The 15,331-nt window shown below is 43.0% G+C and overlaps 3 protein-coding genes across 8 annotated transcripts; 2 read left to right on the forward strand and 1 right to left on the reverse strand.

Annotated features, from left to right (window-relative positions):
• Nucleotides 1–1,051: 1,051 nt before the first annotated feature.
• Nucleotides 1,052–3,708, forward strand: LOC105455279 (N-acetyltransferase 6). 4 transcript variants are annotated; one of them, XM_011698492.1, is made up of 4 exons: nt 1,052–1,244; nt 2,160–2,279; nt 2,381–2,514; nt 2,654–3,708. In XM_011698492.1, exons 2-4 carry the CDS (start codon nt 2,167–2,169, stop codon nt 3,016–3,018), a joined length of 612 nt encoding a protein of 203 aa, XP_011696794.1. In that variant the 5' UTR covers nt 1,052–1,244; nt 2,160–2,166; the 3' UTR covers nt 3,019–3,708. The 4 variants fall into 4 exon arrangements, with proteins under 4 accessions (XP_011696794.1, XP_011696795.1, XP_011696796.1 ...); XM_011698493.1 differs by lacking the exon at nt 1,052–1,244 and adding an exon at nt 1,384–1,689; XM_011698494.1 differs by lacking the exon at nt 1,052–1,244 and adding an exon at nt 1,653–1,680.
• Nucleotides 3,666–5,699, reverse strand: LOC105455278 (flavin reductase (NADPH)). Its single transcript, XM_011698491.1, has 5 exons — nt 5,432–5,699; nt 4,549–4,713; nt 4,351–4,440; nt 3,992–4,123; nt 3,666–3,907 (listed from the first exon to the last, which is right to left on the reverse strand). Exons 1-5 carry the CDS (start codon nt 5,505–5,507, stop codon nt 3,759–3,761), a joined length of 612 nt encoding a protein of 203 aa, XP_011696793.1. The 5' UTR covers nt 5,508–5,699; the 3' UTR covers nt 3,666–3,758.
• A 1,297-nt stretch (nt 5,700–6,996) lies between these two features.
• LOC105455280 lies at nt 6,997–13,962 on the forward strand. Of its 3 annotated transcripts, XM_011698498.1 has the most exons (8): nt 6,997–7,102; nt 8,247–8,603; nt 8,787–9,251; nt 9,339–9,743; nt 9,968–10,093; nt 10,342–10,578; nt 10,758–11,085; nt 11,382–13,962. In XM_011698498.1, exons 2-8 carry the CDS (start codon nt 8,284–8,286, stop codon nt 12,879–12,881), a joined length of 3,381 nt encoding a protein of 1,126 aa, XP_011696800.1. In that variant the 5' UTR covers nt 6,997–7,102; nt 8,247–8,283; the 3' UTR covers nt 12,882–13,962. The 3 variants fall into 3 exon arrangements, with proteins under 3 accessions (XP_011696800.1, XP_011696798.1, XP_011696799.1); XM_011698496.1 differs by having other exon boundaries at nt 8,787–9,743; XM_011698497.1 differs by having other exon boundaries at nt 8,787–9,743; nt 10,351–10,578.
• The last annotated feature ends 1,369 nt before the right edge of the window (nt 13,963–15,331 follow it).

Below are 15,331 nucleotides of genomic sequence, written 5' to 3' on the forward strand. Positions count from 1 at the left end.
TCCTTTTTTGAAAACGTGGACGTGGGGCGCTGGTCTCACCCAAAAGCCGGCGTGGCCCCTCTCACGTTTCTCTCTGACGCAACATAATCGAAAAGACACTCGGATGGTAATCAGGTGGAACATCTGCGGTCGGTAGTGCAAGCATCTTCCGCCTCCCTGTCACATCACGTCGGCAACGCAGTTTTCTCCTCCCATGTCGCGCGCGCGACGTGTCGTCACGTGCGGCGTGTCACGTGCGCGCGAATGCGGACCACATACGGGTCCGCAAATAGAATGGAGGTTACGGGAGGAAATAGGACGCGTAGTACATACACGGCGCCGAGAGAAAAGGGTCGTCTCCCCCTTTTTTTTTGTCCTCGTTGAAGCGAACAATAATAGACTCGGTCACGGGCGAGTCTCTCGTGAACCGTCCTGGCCGTCACGTGGGCGGAACTTCTCAATCGAGTACACTTAAATCTGACGTTTTTGTCAGATTTCGCCGGATTGTCGAAACACGTACCTTATTTATACATACCGCAATGTATATTTAGAACACGTTACAGAATTTATGTATAAGGAGGAATTAGAGAGAGGAACACATCTTCTCTTATCTCCGACGCCGTGGAGATATTAATCAGGAAGTGTTTTACCCCTATATTTTATCTTTTTACTGGAGCAGTATATTTTGTTGAGCAAATCTCTCTTGGAGTAAAACTACACAGGTATCCTCGAATCGAGCAGCCGTACGTTTCTTCTTTCTGTCGCTCGCTGTCACATACGATGGACTAATCGCCGTGTACCGTGTGTTTTAGAGAAAATACCACGTGCGAAAGTACAGCTGAAAACAATTCTAAAAGAACCCACTGTAAAATAGAAGGCCCAACGTCTGGCGCATGGTTGTCAGGAATTACTTTTTAATATTTGCGATCTTTCCCAAACGACTACGATCGACTGCACGCGGTGGTCTGTCCACCGGGAAACGCGGCACGCGAGGCTCCCAGGAATGCAGGAAATCCGAGAAGACGCCGACGCGCCGCGCGCGCGGGCGGCGCGGGAGAGGCGCGGCGGCGCGTCTCGTTATGGACGCCGCCGCGTTATGCGGCATAACAGTGCGGTGGGGATAAAACCCCGAAATATCGTCCTCCGAGGGCGGAAAACTTGCGATGAGGCACTGCGCCGGGCATCGCGTCGTCACCCCGGCGAGCACCGCGTCCGAGCGCGCGGGAACGAGTTCTCGGCCTCCTTCGCCTCCGTCAAGAGACACGGTAAGAACCCTGGCCCTCCTCGCCGCCCCTCTGCCTCCTCCTCGTTCACGATCGGTATGTGCCCCGATTTGCGGAGCACGTTACCTGTCAGCGGAGCAAGATGCGACGCGACAGTTTTGAACAGACTTTCCACTACGGCGGGATCCACGACACTCGGACCGCCGTAGTCGTACATACACGTGTACTCGCGGAGCTCCGAATTCCGCATCCGTATCCAAGATATATTTATAGATAAATGATAGATAGGAGGACATGTGTATATGTGTCAGATTTAGATGCGGCTCGATTAAAGATAATACATAGACACGGAGATATGCACCGATTAAGATTCTTTAGAGTCATAGATACGGGTTCATACGCGGTATTTCGCTATTTGTATAGCAAGCTCGTGTAGCTGATGATTTCGTGATCTCGTGTACTTAGGATATATTTTTAGGTATGACAGGTGGGTATATGTGTGTGTCAAGCGAAATTTGATTAAGGAGGCTTAAGTAGTAAACTAAAGTTTGTGGATTTTGTGTGTACAACAATAACAAGTTTTAATTTAAAAAATACGTTTTTTTATTCTTGTGAATTTTATTTTCAAAAATGATAAAATAATATAATGACAAAAATGCTATAATGATACATGAATTGATGTAAATGGAAAGCGAATTTTATGTATTTGTAAGAGATAATATAAAAAGAAGATAAAAATATAGTAGAAAATGTGACAATTAATTGAAATAGTTTAAAGTTTGAATGAGGTTTATATTTGAATGTAAAAAGATTTAGGACAATTATATGTGAAAAAATAGTAATTTAATATACTTGGAAAATAAACGTATCTTTCAACATTACTTATGAATTTGACAATTTAATTAATTTGATTAATTAGACTTTGAGTATCTAACAATTATTCACCTTTGATTGCAGACAAGGTATGACGGAAAACAACGTTAAGTACATAGTGATACCCCTTCACCATCGGCCTGACTTGATGAAAGACTGCTGTAAGTTGCTTAATTCTGAATGGCCTCGAAGCGAAACTGCACGGTGTGTTATTTTTTCTCCTTGGTTTTAAAGATGATCTAGGAAAGTGGCGAAAGGTACATCCCGGCGAAATTAATAAAGTTTTTGTATTCGTTACATTGCAGAATGAAATCTCTAAATGTGTCTTGCGACAATTTTCCCACGTGTCTCGTTCTAATTAACGGCGAGAACAAGGTTCTCGGGCACTGCAAAATATCTCTGGTGGCCAGATCGAAAGTTAGCTGTTTCATCGAATCTGGTAAGCGGAGAAACGATAGCAACTTGCTTTAATGCACATATACAGCATTAGGATTAACAAGTATAGATTAATTAGAGCACATGTCAAAATAAATTAGACAATAGTAAACCGTAATAAAAACTATGCGATATTTTTTTAGTTGTAATCGACTATCGGTGTAGATCTCGAGGATTAGGATCTAGACTGTTGCGCGGCGTGGAGGAGTACGTCGCGAAAAGAGGGGTGAAAAACATCTACCTGAAGACGGACGGCCAGGAGGTGTTTTACTACAAGAACGGATACAAGGTGTGCGATCCGTTTAAGGCGTACGGCATTAACGACATCATAACCGCGAGTCCGCCCCTCGGCAGGACCAGATTCAAGGAGCGGAACACGGGCGATCAGTCCGCCGGACAACCGCTGCCGCCACCGCCACCGCCGCCCCCGATGCCGGCGTTTCAACTGTCAAGGTTTTTCGACGTGCGAATGCAGTCTCAAAAAACGCACATGGTAAAGAAACTGTGATACTAGCGTTACATCGAAATCTCAGAGCGCGCTCCGCTCGTGCCGAGACGAACGAGGGCTTTCACGTCGATTGAAATTAGATTTAATTAGCTCAAAGAAAGTAAAAAAAAAAACGAATTTCAAGTAGAACAAAACGAGAGCGGGATAGACAATTTAGTACATCGCAAAACTTAACAAAGAGAACTTGAGAAAAATTTTTAAACCTTTAGGAAATCATGTTCATTAGTACATATCGATATTAGGTAAATAATGTTTCGGAATATCATTCGCGAATGAACGATGCATTTGACTTTCCAGCTCGGTCAAGCGACGCTAACGAAGCACTGGAGAGATATCAAACTTCAAATTCTGTTCTAATTATAAGTTGCAAAGTAGAGTGCGGCAGGCTTATATTTTTCTAGCTTTATAATGTAGCTATATTTGTAATTCTAATTTATGGCGGTTCGACGGACAGATTTATATCCCCCAGCTTTTTAGCGCGATTTCTCCGACTCTACGCCTCTATTTATTTCAAATATTCTTTCCCTGTCTGTTGTATTTCAGCGACAGAACACGACAACGCTTTATACGCTTGCTTTCTTCCATCCAACTCGTGCAATTTCGCGTCAATTGCATAAATGCCAAACTTGTCGAACGTGATAACGATATTTAGATAAAATATATACATATTTATTTTTCCACTTAGAAAAAGAAATACATGCATCTTATTATTTATACATCTCTACATTCCTTCACACACATCACGACACGTTCGCGATGCCGCAAACCTTTTGGTAATAATTGGGATTCTCGAGACATTCGACGAGAAACGCACCAAGGTCGTGTTTGGAGATCACTCGTGATCCAGGCGAAGAATCGAATGTGACGGTGTACTTGGACTTTGGTGTGTCTGAAAGAGAAAAATTAAAATCTGTGAGAGATTTTCTCAAGACATATTATGCTTCGTCATCTCTCATTATCTAGGCGTCGTTACCTGCAATGTGCGGTGGCAATATCGCCACCCACTTTAAGCCACTCGATTTGATTATATCTAACATGCGCTGATGATCCTCGGTCAAATCTCTAAATCTAGCAGGCACTGCTTCAGGTTTGAAGAACAGAAATGCTGAAAATTAAAGCGATGACAGACGTTAGATAACAAAAAGTATTGCACATACTTTATAGTAAAGTTAAAACATTTAGATGCGAGTAGTTCCTCAAATATGATAGAAACAAGTCAAAAGAATATTCTCTTTTTGAGCAATTTTGCAAAATTATGCATAATGATATTGTTTCTATTATGATAATTGACAGATATTCGATATCTTTGTTTTTTTTATAGTATGATAATACCTGATATGCACACGGAGACCAGCTCAACATTATGCGCTTTCATGGCATCTACTATGTTCTTCATGCCTTGAGACATCACGGTAGTAGGGCCTTAAAGTAACATAAAACAAATAAGTGCAACATATTAAGTAGAACAACGAGAGTATAATACATGTACATATAATTATTAGAAAAAAAATATATATATATACTGCTTACTCAAGTCAGTTCTGGTACCAAGTACTACCACGACGAGATCTCTACCAGCTATTGCATCCGCAACCTCCTTCGCATTAGTGACATCTCCAACAATTGCTTCGACTTTGTTACTAAGATCCTTAGGAATCTTGGTCTTGTCTCTTACAAAAGCTCTCACCTCCAAACCTAAATGATAGCGAATTAAAAATCATCAGTATAATATTTGACTTGAATGTTGAAGATGAAACGTTAACATGTACACAAAAATTATAAAATCATATACACAATAATTTATGAATACATTTTAACGTAAAGGGAATCAGATTTAATTACATTATGATTATATTTTATTAACTCTGATTTTTGATCTGCAGTTACATTACATTGAATAGACAAATATTTTAATCCTCATTTTGCTTTATATTTTTGTTACAGCAAACTTATACTAAAGCAAAAGATAAGATAGATTTTATTATTACATTGCACAGTTAATAAATATATATATAATTCATTGTGCAAAACAAATCGATAATTATTGATTTCACAGATTATCGTTTAATTTGAAAATCAATATGACATAATTATATATATTCTAAATTATCAACAATTACAGATCTCTCTATGTAAATTGTCATCTGGAGTGACAAAATAAGGAACTTTTTGGCAAAAACTTTGTTATAGGTTCGTTCCCTGTAGCTGAACTTTTTGTACCTTCCATCCTCCTTTCTTTTCTAACTAACGTCCAACATTATATATCCGCCTCGTTTCAAGGTGCGGAAGGTGCAACGCGGTCCAGCTACAAAGAACGTCGCATTCATCGCCTGTTTATCATCGGCGATGATAATTTTCGAGAAAGACGCGTAATGAGAGCGGCAATCGCGTGAACAATCGGGAGACGAGTTACCTTTTTCCACGGCGGTTCTCAGAGAGCAGAGGCCGGTGTTGCCGGTGCCACCGAATATTACGACTCGCTTCTTCATCTCGTGCCGGGTTCAGTATCAACTATCAAGTGCGCGTTATCGCGACTATCGCGCGATTATATCTGCCTCGCGCGAAGAGGATGACACATCATTTTTCTTTTTCTCTCTTATATTTTTTTTTAACAAGCGCCACGGGGAGAATTGACGACGTGTCGCCAGCGAGCGCACTAAATGACTAAATTGCACTCGCATAATCAACGCGACGCGATAACGCCGCGACTGTGGATAGATTAATTATGGTATAGTTTTTCTCGCAACTGCGCCCTGCATTTTTTTTCACAATACCAGTCTATCAGATATGCATTTTAATGATTGTGTCGCATCCTTTTTTTAACTTTTTTTTTAATTAGGAAAAGAATTAAGAAGAGATAAAAGAGTAAATTTTAAATCGAAGATTAAAGTTAATCATTGGTAGAAAATAATAGATCCAGAGATTCGACCCGCGCCTGCGCTCGCAGTAGAATATATTAATAACATATTTGTCTCTTCAGAAACGCACACATATGAATGTTGATGCACATTTTTTAGCATAGTTAATGTTATATAATATACTGTAGAATCTCAAGATTTCTAACATGTCAACATTGTTATAAGCGCATTCTGAATACGAACCATTAAGATATATATATGTATATAATTGTTTTTTTCATAATGACATTTGTTTTTTATCACAATGTCAAGACCGATATAATTAAATGCTAAATGTATGTTTGATGATATGTATATATGAGAAAGATATGATGATACAGAAAGTCAAATCATACTTATTGTTAATTGCTCACTGGATTTAAGTATATATATTATAAACCATGGAGTTATTGGAGAGAACGTAATTATTGCGGGGTTGAAGCTCAAGTCAGTCGCTCATTCAGTATCTGAGTAACAAAATTGATCGAGTATCACAGTAAGAACCAATCACATTCAACTGTCATTAAGCCGCTCAATAGTCAATAAACAAATGTATGCATTTAATAACAGCATTTGCGTCATCTCGCGCGCACATTCAGGGTGCCGTCCCATGGCAGAGATTTTCACGTAAAAGTATCCGGTTCGAATCTTCGCTAAGTGGGGTTTGAGTCTCCGCTAAATTCATATTTTACTCACAATCAGAGGAGCAGGCTCCAATAAACTGAATAAACCTCACTTAGCGGAGACTCAAACCCCACTTAGCGAAGATTCGAACCTCACTTAGGGTGCCGTCCCATGGCAGAGATTTTTCATGTAACGCGCATATCGTAACCTCACGCTGGAAAAGCATCCAATAGAATTCGTTCTCCAGGTATACAAAAAAGTCCCAGTTCCAAAGTTCCTCGAAAGCGAGCCTCCCCATTGGCTGAACGGGTCGGTTCGCGACGCCGCCAGTTTCCACCGGCGGCTCGCCCGTCTATGTACGACCCGCGCCGCGGCGCTCGTAATCGCGCGCGCGCGTGCACCCTCCCCCCTCTACGGCCGCCATTTTGTCACGTTTATTTCTACGCGCAACCCCCACCAGGATTGAAAACAACCGAAGGTCGACGCTGCTCGTCGCGATCGCGAAACCGTGCGCACTTTGGTTAGGTTACTGGCTGCGTCGTTACGTTCGGGGCTTCGAAACAGTAAGTAGAACCGGCGCCGCGGCCGTCCGCGTCCGTTTTTCGCGTCCCCGCATCCCGCGCCGGTCACGCACGGCGTGCCGTCCGCGCGGCCGACGCCGCGCCTCCGCTCGAGAGATCTCCGCGCGCCGCGCGTGTGTATGTGTCTCGCTTCAACGGAAGAGAAAGAGAGAGAGAGAGAGTGCGAGAGAACGAGCGAGTGTGCGTGCGTGAGAGAGTGAGAGCGCGCGCGAGAAAGGGGGCTCCGTTCCGTAGGCGAGAGGCGACTGCCTCGCTTGGACGGTGTAAACCGTTTCGCGGACGACGGTCGTGTGTCTCTGTGTGAGCTTTGTCATCCGGTCGCCCACCGCCGTCGTTACCGTCTTCGTCGCCGCCACCGCCGCTCGTCGCGCCACACGGCACTCCTCGTCCGGCGTCGCGACGCCACCGTCGTTCTCCGCCGACGCCACGCTCCCCGTGGACGCGGCACCGTCCCGCTCGCTTGCTATAACCTCCAACTTTCTCGCTATAACCTATATAATTATAACCTCAGGCCCGTGTGTCGAGACACGGCGGCGTCACGCCGCTCGGCCGAGCTCGGTGGCCGATCGCGCGACCCCGCGCGCCGATCATCGTTTGTCCGCCGCAACGGTGACGACGACGACGACTCGTGTAGCGGTGTGGTGGGGAGGAAGAGGGGAACATCGGTCGGCCTGCCGATAATTATTCGCCGCGGCGTGTCTCGCGAGAGTCGTCTCTGTGCCGTCGCGTTTCCGTCGTGCTCCGTGGTAGGGGGAACGCGAAAGTCGTCCACCTACGTCGCCAACTTCTCCGCGGCGCGGCTCGCCGCGCGTGATGTAACCTCGGATCCGCGGAGGATCACTCGCGTCCGCGCGCGAAGACTAATCCCGGGATCCCTTGATCACCGCCTGCTTGTGAGTGAGTTGTAATGTCGGACGGGTTTCGCGATAAGAACGTGAGCAATTTGCGCGCGACTGCCGGACAATAAGTGAGTCGCCGTAGATTGCGGGGTCGCCACGACAGACGGAATCCAGCGTCCCGTTGCCGTGACGAGTGAGATCGGTCGTCATCCGGCGTTCATGTGACGAACGCTGGAGAGCCGAGCGAGCGGGCTCACACCTTGCTCACCGATCTCGTACGTTGCCAGTGATTTCAGTGATCAAATAGTTTAAAAGCCAAACAAAATGGACGTCGCCGGGGATCTGAATCTACAATGGGTGGGAGACGTGGAGCTCCACGAGGAGGTGATATGCGGCCTGGAGGCGCAGCTGGTCGCGTCGGAGGAGGAGGTGATTGGCGCCTGCGAGGAGGTGGCGGTGGAGGAAACTGTGGAGTCCGTTCCAGTGGCCCCTGCTACCGAGTCTGAGATACTGATGGTACCTCAGTCGAATGACATGGAATCGATTTATATAGTGCCACAGGATCAGGGACACGACTATCTCAATATACAAGTCACCGAGGAAGTGATAGCCGACAACTGGGACAGACCCGGTCCGGACGATGGGTGAGTTTTAGCACAGATATGTAAAACGGGGCGCGTCTGTCTTCAGCGAAGCCTTACTACACTTTGATTTCTCCACTGTTTTGATCTAAGGAATATTTTTGTGTATATCTTCCATAATTAAAAAATTGTTTTCTTATACTTCATTCAAAGCTCGTCTACTCACAAATTTGGTTTCTCTCGAAGGGTCGAGATCCCAGAGGCAAAGGTGACTCATGACAATCTCCTGGAGTACGATGACATGGAGATACCGTTGCCGATCGATCAGGACTCCTACCAGAACGCCCGGCCGTATCCGTGCGACTTCTGCAGCCGCAGGTTCCGAAAGAAGGCGAATCTGATGAACCACATGGTGGCACATCAGATAGATCGGCCGTACGGCTGCAACCTGTGCGGATCCCGCTACGTACGCAAGTGCGATCTGAACAATCATCTGAAGGTCCACGCGTACGCGCCGTCCTCGCAAGATGGCCTCGAGGACGACCTGAACGACGAGGACTCGTTGGTCGCCGAGGAGGAGGATGTGGCGACCAGTGGTAACAAAGGCAGGCGCAAGAAGGTGCAGTCGAGTGCGCCGCGCAAACGGAAGAACAATACCGCCGCCGGTGTGCCGAAACGCAAAACCGAGGAGCTTAAGATGGAGATGGGCAAGTATGTGTACGAGCCAGACATTGATTACACGGACACGCTATTAGCCTACGTAGACGAGACGCTGACCGACGATTGTTTTGCACGCAGCGGCAATTTTGCATCTAGCTCGAGGTGGCAGGTGGAGCAGATGTCATCTGCTACGGGCAGACAGCAGCCGCAACAGTGGCCTATCACCGATCCAACAAAGCCATACGTCTGCCAGTCGTGCGGTATCGGCTTTGCTAGGGAGAAGGCACTGGCGTCGCATGCTCGCGTTCACGGTGGCGACAGCCCATTCGAATGCACCTCGTGCAGCGAATTGTTCTGGGATGCCAACAGTCTGCGGGAACACGTGCGTATGAAGCATGGTGGTACTGTTACGCAGATATCCGACGCAGAGGAATATGACAATGACGCCACTTACGCGGGCGACAACGAGAGGCTCGGCGAGTTTTATTGTAAGGTCTGCGCGGTACCGTTCCAACGTTTGGATCTACTCAAACGCCATCAGAAGTAAGAATTTTAAATTTGCACAGAATATTCTAGAGTTATCTGTCCTTAGTGAACGCATGATGTTTAGGTATAAAATCCAAATATTTTGATAACAATGGTTTTTAAAATATCGGTAATTAAAAGTACATAAATTTTATGATATTTTAAATATTTTTAATAGTTGAATATTATTGTGAGTGTCAATATTGAAAATTTCTTAATGTAATATTTAATATCGTGTGTAGAATTCACAATGTGAAACCAGATATGGATACAATGGAGTCCAGTCAGCATCATATGTGCAATGTTTGTGGAGAGCAATTCGAGGAGGCTCTAGCACTATTGGCACACGCAGAACTTCATGCTTCAAGGTATCCCCGGCTTTCATTAATTCAGCGATCTATATTATACCGCAGAATCAAATAGTGCGGAATAAAATTCAATTTTTTGCTGTCAAGTTTTTTGTTGACATAATTTACTCGTGGAGCTAATATTAATGTTAGAAGAGATTGCAATAATATTGATAAAACATGAAGTGACTTTGATTTTCTTTGAATCGAACAATTCAGAGCGCATTTATAACAACATAAACTTATTTGGTAAACTTATTTAAAACAAGATCTCCTAGTCGTCGTTGCCTGTTGTGCGGAGCGAGATGCCGTGATGAAGCAGAAGTCGCGGAACACGTGCGACAGAATCACGCTGAAGATGCACCGCCAAACACGTGTACGCTCTGTGGAAAAACATGCAAGGATAAGCGCAGTTTACTGAAGCACTCGTGGATACATAACGTCGATAAGACTTTTGGTTGTACAAAGTGCTCGAAACGCTTCCACAGTAAAGCTCGATTACGAAGGTATAAATGAGATAATATGATGAAAAAGAATTAGCTTCTTTGCTGTGCATGTCGCCTTGTGTACATGTAATAATTAGTCAAAAAACGCATACACTAGAATATATTTTTTAAAATTATTTTGATGAAAAATTTTGATCTTTATAAAACTTTTCTATTTAATCGAAAATATTGTGTTACAGACACATGGTGTCACATCGCAACAAGATGGTAGCTTGCGATGAATGCGGCGAGGAATTCCCCGACGGGCGGGCACTCGTAAGTCATCGTCATTCGCATAACAGGGAACTGGGTGGCCGTTCCTTCCCATGCCGGGAGTGCGGGAAAACCTTTGGTAGTCGCAGTTCACAGCAGATTCATATACGTATCCACACCGGCGAGAGGCCCTACGGTTGCCGATTCTGTTGGAAGGCTTTCGCAGACGGCGGCACCTTGAGAAAACACGAGCGCATCCACACTGGCGAGAAACCATACGGATGCGCGATCTGTCCTCGGGCATTTAATCAGAGAGTGAGTCGATCGAAAGTGCAAATAGCGAACATACGTTAGTTGATAGAAAGATAGTATATTGTACAAATATCGTACTATCTTTCGTGAAAGACTTCTCATTTTAATAATTTCAATAGCGAATAGTTAACCACATAATATTGAGCCGAAATAAATAAATTTTGTAATCTGGTTATAGCTGGCTCTTTGGTACAATTTTAAAGCATGAATAAAATTAAATAGTGTCCTAAAAATTACGCAACTTCCGTTTCGATTAGTATGATCAAACTTGAAATTTGTCTTCTCTCTCTTCGTCGCAGGTGGTTCTTCGAGAACACGTGCGCGCTCATCATTCCGGTCCGGATCCAAAATGCGTGGGCAGTGCGACACCGTACTTGTGCAAAGTATGCGGCGAGTCGTACGGCACGTCCGAGGAAATAGTGGCGCATATAGTGCAGCATTGCGACGACAACACTGCGTTGAGACGCCAGCCGCAGACTGGTCCGCGTAAATACAAGAGAAGACGCAAAACAAAGCCACTTGAGACGAATGCTGCAGCGGCACGTAGAAACGAGTTTACGTACGACATGATGGAAGGTAGCGGCGGCGGCGGTGTCACCGGCGTTACCGGCGCCAGTACTGGCAGCGGTACCGTCGGTGGCAGTGGTACTGTCGGTGGTGGCGCTGGCACTGGTGGTTCCGATTCGGAGGACAACACGAAGCGGAAACTTGGCAAGAAGAACAAGCAACATCGGTCGAACGTGGTCGAGGAAGGCTATCAGAATGTGTTGAAAAGTTTTGAAAGCTCTCTACAGAACATAAACTCGATCGTGAGTAACTCCAAGTTAAATGCATCCAAATCGAAAGTCTCGAAGAAGAAGCTGCGCAAGGAGGAGAAGAAGCAGGAAGCGCAGGCGTCGAATCAGTCGGGCCGACCGAAGATGATACACACGCAGAAGACGCGGGTGCCGGTGGAGATGGGTAGCGATGGCGCGAAGAAGGGTCAGAAGACGAAGACGATGGTGACCCGTACACCAAAGGTGATGCCGAACGAGCATAAGGCCGGCATTTTTCCGGGTGGCGAGCGGAATCGGCCGCGCACAAAGAACGTCAGTTACCACGTTGAAGGTAAATCGCAGATCGCGCCGGCGACGTTCCCGGCGAAATCGGCGAAGGAGGATGCGTCTACGGTGTCGCAGCAGCAGCTGTTACTGGCGAATGTCAAGCAGGAGCCAAGCGTGCAAAAGACCGCGGGTGACAGTCACAGGAACAACAATGGTAATATCCTAGCCCTCAATAAAACTCAGCCATCAAACAAGAGGAAATCGTCGGCCACCACGAAGAGGACTAAAAAGCAGAAGCAGACAGTGATGAAGCGGGAAATGAACACGTCGATAGAAATAGCTGCGGAAGAGCAACAGCAGCAGCAGCAGCAACAGTTACAATTACGGAATAATAATAACAATACTATGGAGAACAGCGACGATCCAGTACAATTGATTCATCATGCGGTGGACGGCAACAACCTGGAAGTAGCGTTTGAAGCGAGCGTTGTCACCGCTCAAGACGACGAGGTCGAGAGCATATTGCCGCACAACGCTGATCAGGATATGGGCAATGGGGACAACAACGTTAAGCTTAGTGTCAAGGTGGAGTCGACGCCACAGACGAGGATGCTTGCCGTACATAGTGTTATCGCGCCGGTGGACAATGTCCCGGAAACGATAATACCGGACACGGTGGAGTACACGTGCGAGATGTGCGACATGCAATTCTCCAGCCGTGCCGAGTTATTGGTGCACGTGCCGGTACACATTTGATTCAATAATTTGTCCGAGCCGAAGAGCGGCGCGGAGGTTTGTTCTACTTTAAGCGTATACTTGTTTAATCGCATCGCATAGTTGTTTATCACAGGATGAGGTTTTGTTGTTTTATAGAAGGCGACGATCGTTGAGGTCTCCTCTATCACCAACACACCGCTATCTTTATCATTCACTTTTTCCCTTCTTTCCTCACTTTCCTGTACTTCAATTCTTTATTACGAGCGTCGCGATTCCATCGACCACTTTTAACTCCATTAGCTGCACTCGAATTTTCATGTTTCGCATATTGGAAGTTTTATTGAACATCTGTTAATTCGATTAGCATCGCTTGTGAAACTGTTGCTTGTATTATATCGTGAATGATTAAGTTTTTATCTTAATATTTCGATACATGTATGGATAAATAATTGCACCAAACTTATTAATGACAGGACGGATATGTCTAATACCAGGAACTTATTAATGACAGAACGGATATGTTTAATACCAGGAACCGTTAAATATATTTATATATGTATATATATTGTATATATCGTGATGTATATATACAATATATATTTAATGTAATATATAAATGAAATCATTAATTTTATATTCGACGTGTGCAGCTCGTCACCGTGTCCCTTTTGTACCGTTCGGAATTTTTGTCGGTAAAATTGTAGTTCTCGGGGAAGTACTATGCACGTACTGAAGAGCATAATATACGAAATGTATAAACACGAATGGTATAATTTTCTATATGTGATGGTATGCGTATATTGGAAAATTGTACCATGTATATATACAGTACGAGAACATGAAATGGGAAAAAAGAGATCCTAAATATCGATATGATTGTATTCCATAATGACGTTACTTTAATCGTAATTACTTATTTTTATAATTATGATTCAATCCGCGAAGTTTTACTTTTGGTTCACTGAATAGATCGAGCAGAGGCAAAGAGCAAAATGTTGCATTATTGAGCGATCTTTATCTTAGTATTTGTTAATTTCAATAAATGTAGGATTGTGTAAAATTGTAACGATATGTTTGTTATTCTATTAAATCAACTTTCGTTTTTTTCGAAAGAAAAAAAAGTGGGATTTATGATTAAAAGGGATATTTATTTGTGTCAAAATCGAGACAATAGATATTGTAATAAATGCAGTATGAATTTCATACGATTATACACATATATGCACAAAACATTGGACGAATTAATGACGATTCTATAAAAAAATCGTCAAAAATACGACTTTGGTGATTCCAAAAAACAAAAAAAAAAGGAAATAACTGTACGACACTGCACGTAGTAGAATATTTTTATGTGTGAATGTCAATTTCTATATAATTCTTTAGTGTATGCTTCGCGAATGATCATACAATAATCATCTCTTTCGAATCAGTTCTTTGAGAAACGACATACAAGCAAAGAGAAAAAAAGAGTAAGAATCAATTCTGATGTGAACCCTGTCTCGAACACTGAGCAATCACCGCGACGCACCGACTATCCTGTAAAAATGGATTTCTGTTGGATCTGACGTGTCAGATTTTACAAAAATTAATGACTTAGTGTTCTTGTATATACATTAGTTTGATTAGTTATATTCTTAAGTTGTCTTGGTATTATAGAAAATTATATATGTATGTATGTATATGTATTATATATATATAATATAATATTAGATATATCACATATTTATACATAATATACATACATATATACACATATATGTATTATTTACACATATAATATGTATATATATATACACATATATCCATATTATTTACATATTATGTAGTGTATATATATATTATAATACATATATATATTTTCAAAATTGTATAAAAATGCCACACTGATATGGCTGTCACTTTCAACGTATAATAAATGACTAAATTTGTTATTCTTACATTATGGCTGCGAGTTTATGAGTTCTATCGAATTCAGATATTTTTTATATGGCGATTATGTATCGCATAAAAAATAGATCTCATTTAAGTTTCTATGGGAGATGTTAAAAAGAAATGTATATCGGTATAATATTATGCGAGAGATTTATCTTTTGTGTTTGCCTTTTAAATTTCCTTGAGAACGTATACTTCTCACTATCAGATCCACGAGTTTTCCACATATTTATTTATTTAATTAATTAATCTTCTTTGTTGTATAAATATTCGCATGTCAGTTCCGCACAAGTTACATAAATTAATTATTCGTGAAAACACACTTAGCGTTTTTTGAAATATGGTTTTCAAGTTATGTAATTAATTAAAAAAATAAGTACATGAAATATTTTTCAGGGATGTATTTAAATCTTTTTTTGAGAGATAGTTATAACGATGTAGAGCGTTGGATTCAACACTTTTGCCGTGTTTCGAATTTTTTCGAATTATTTGGATAACATTATCTTGATATAGCGTTATTTTTATTAACGTATCGTGTATTCCAAGTATTAGTTATC

The sequence above is a fragment of the Wasmannia auropunctata genome, unplaced genomic scaffold (assembly GCF_000956235.1).
Source record: "Wasmannia auropunctata unplaced genomic scaffold, wasmannia.A_1.0 LD335903.1, whole genome shotgun sequence".
Lineage (NCBI taxonomy): Eukaryota > Metazoa > Arthropoda > Insecta > Hymenoptera > Formicidae > Wasmannia > Wasmannia auropunctata.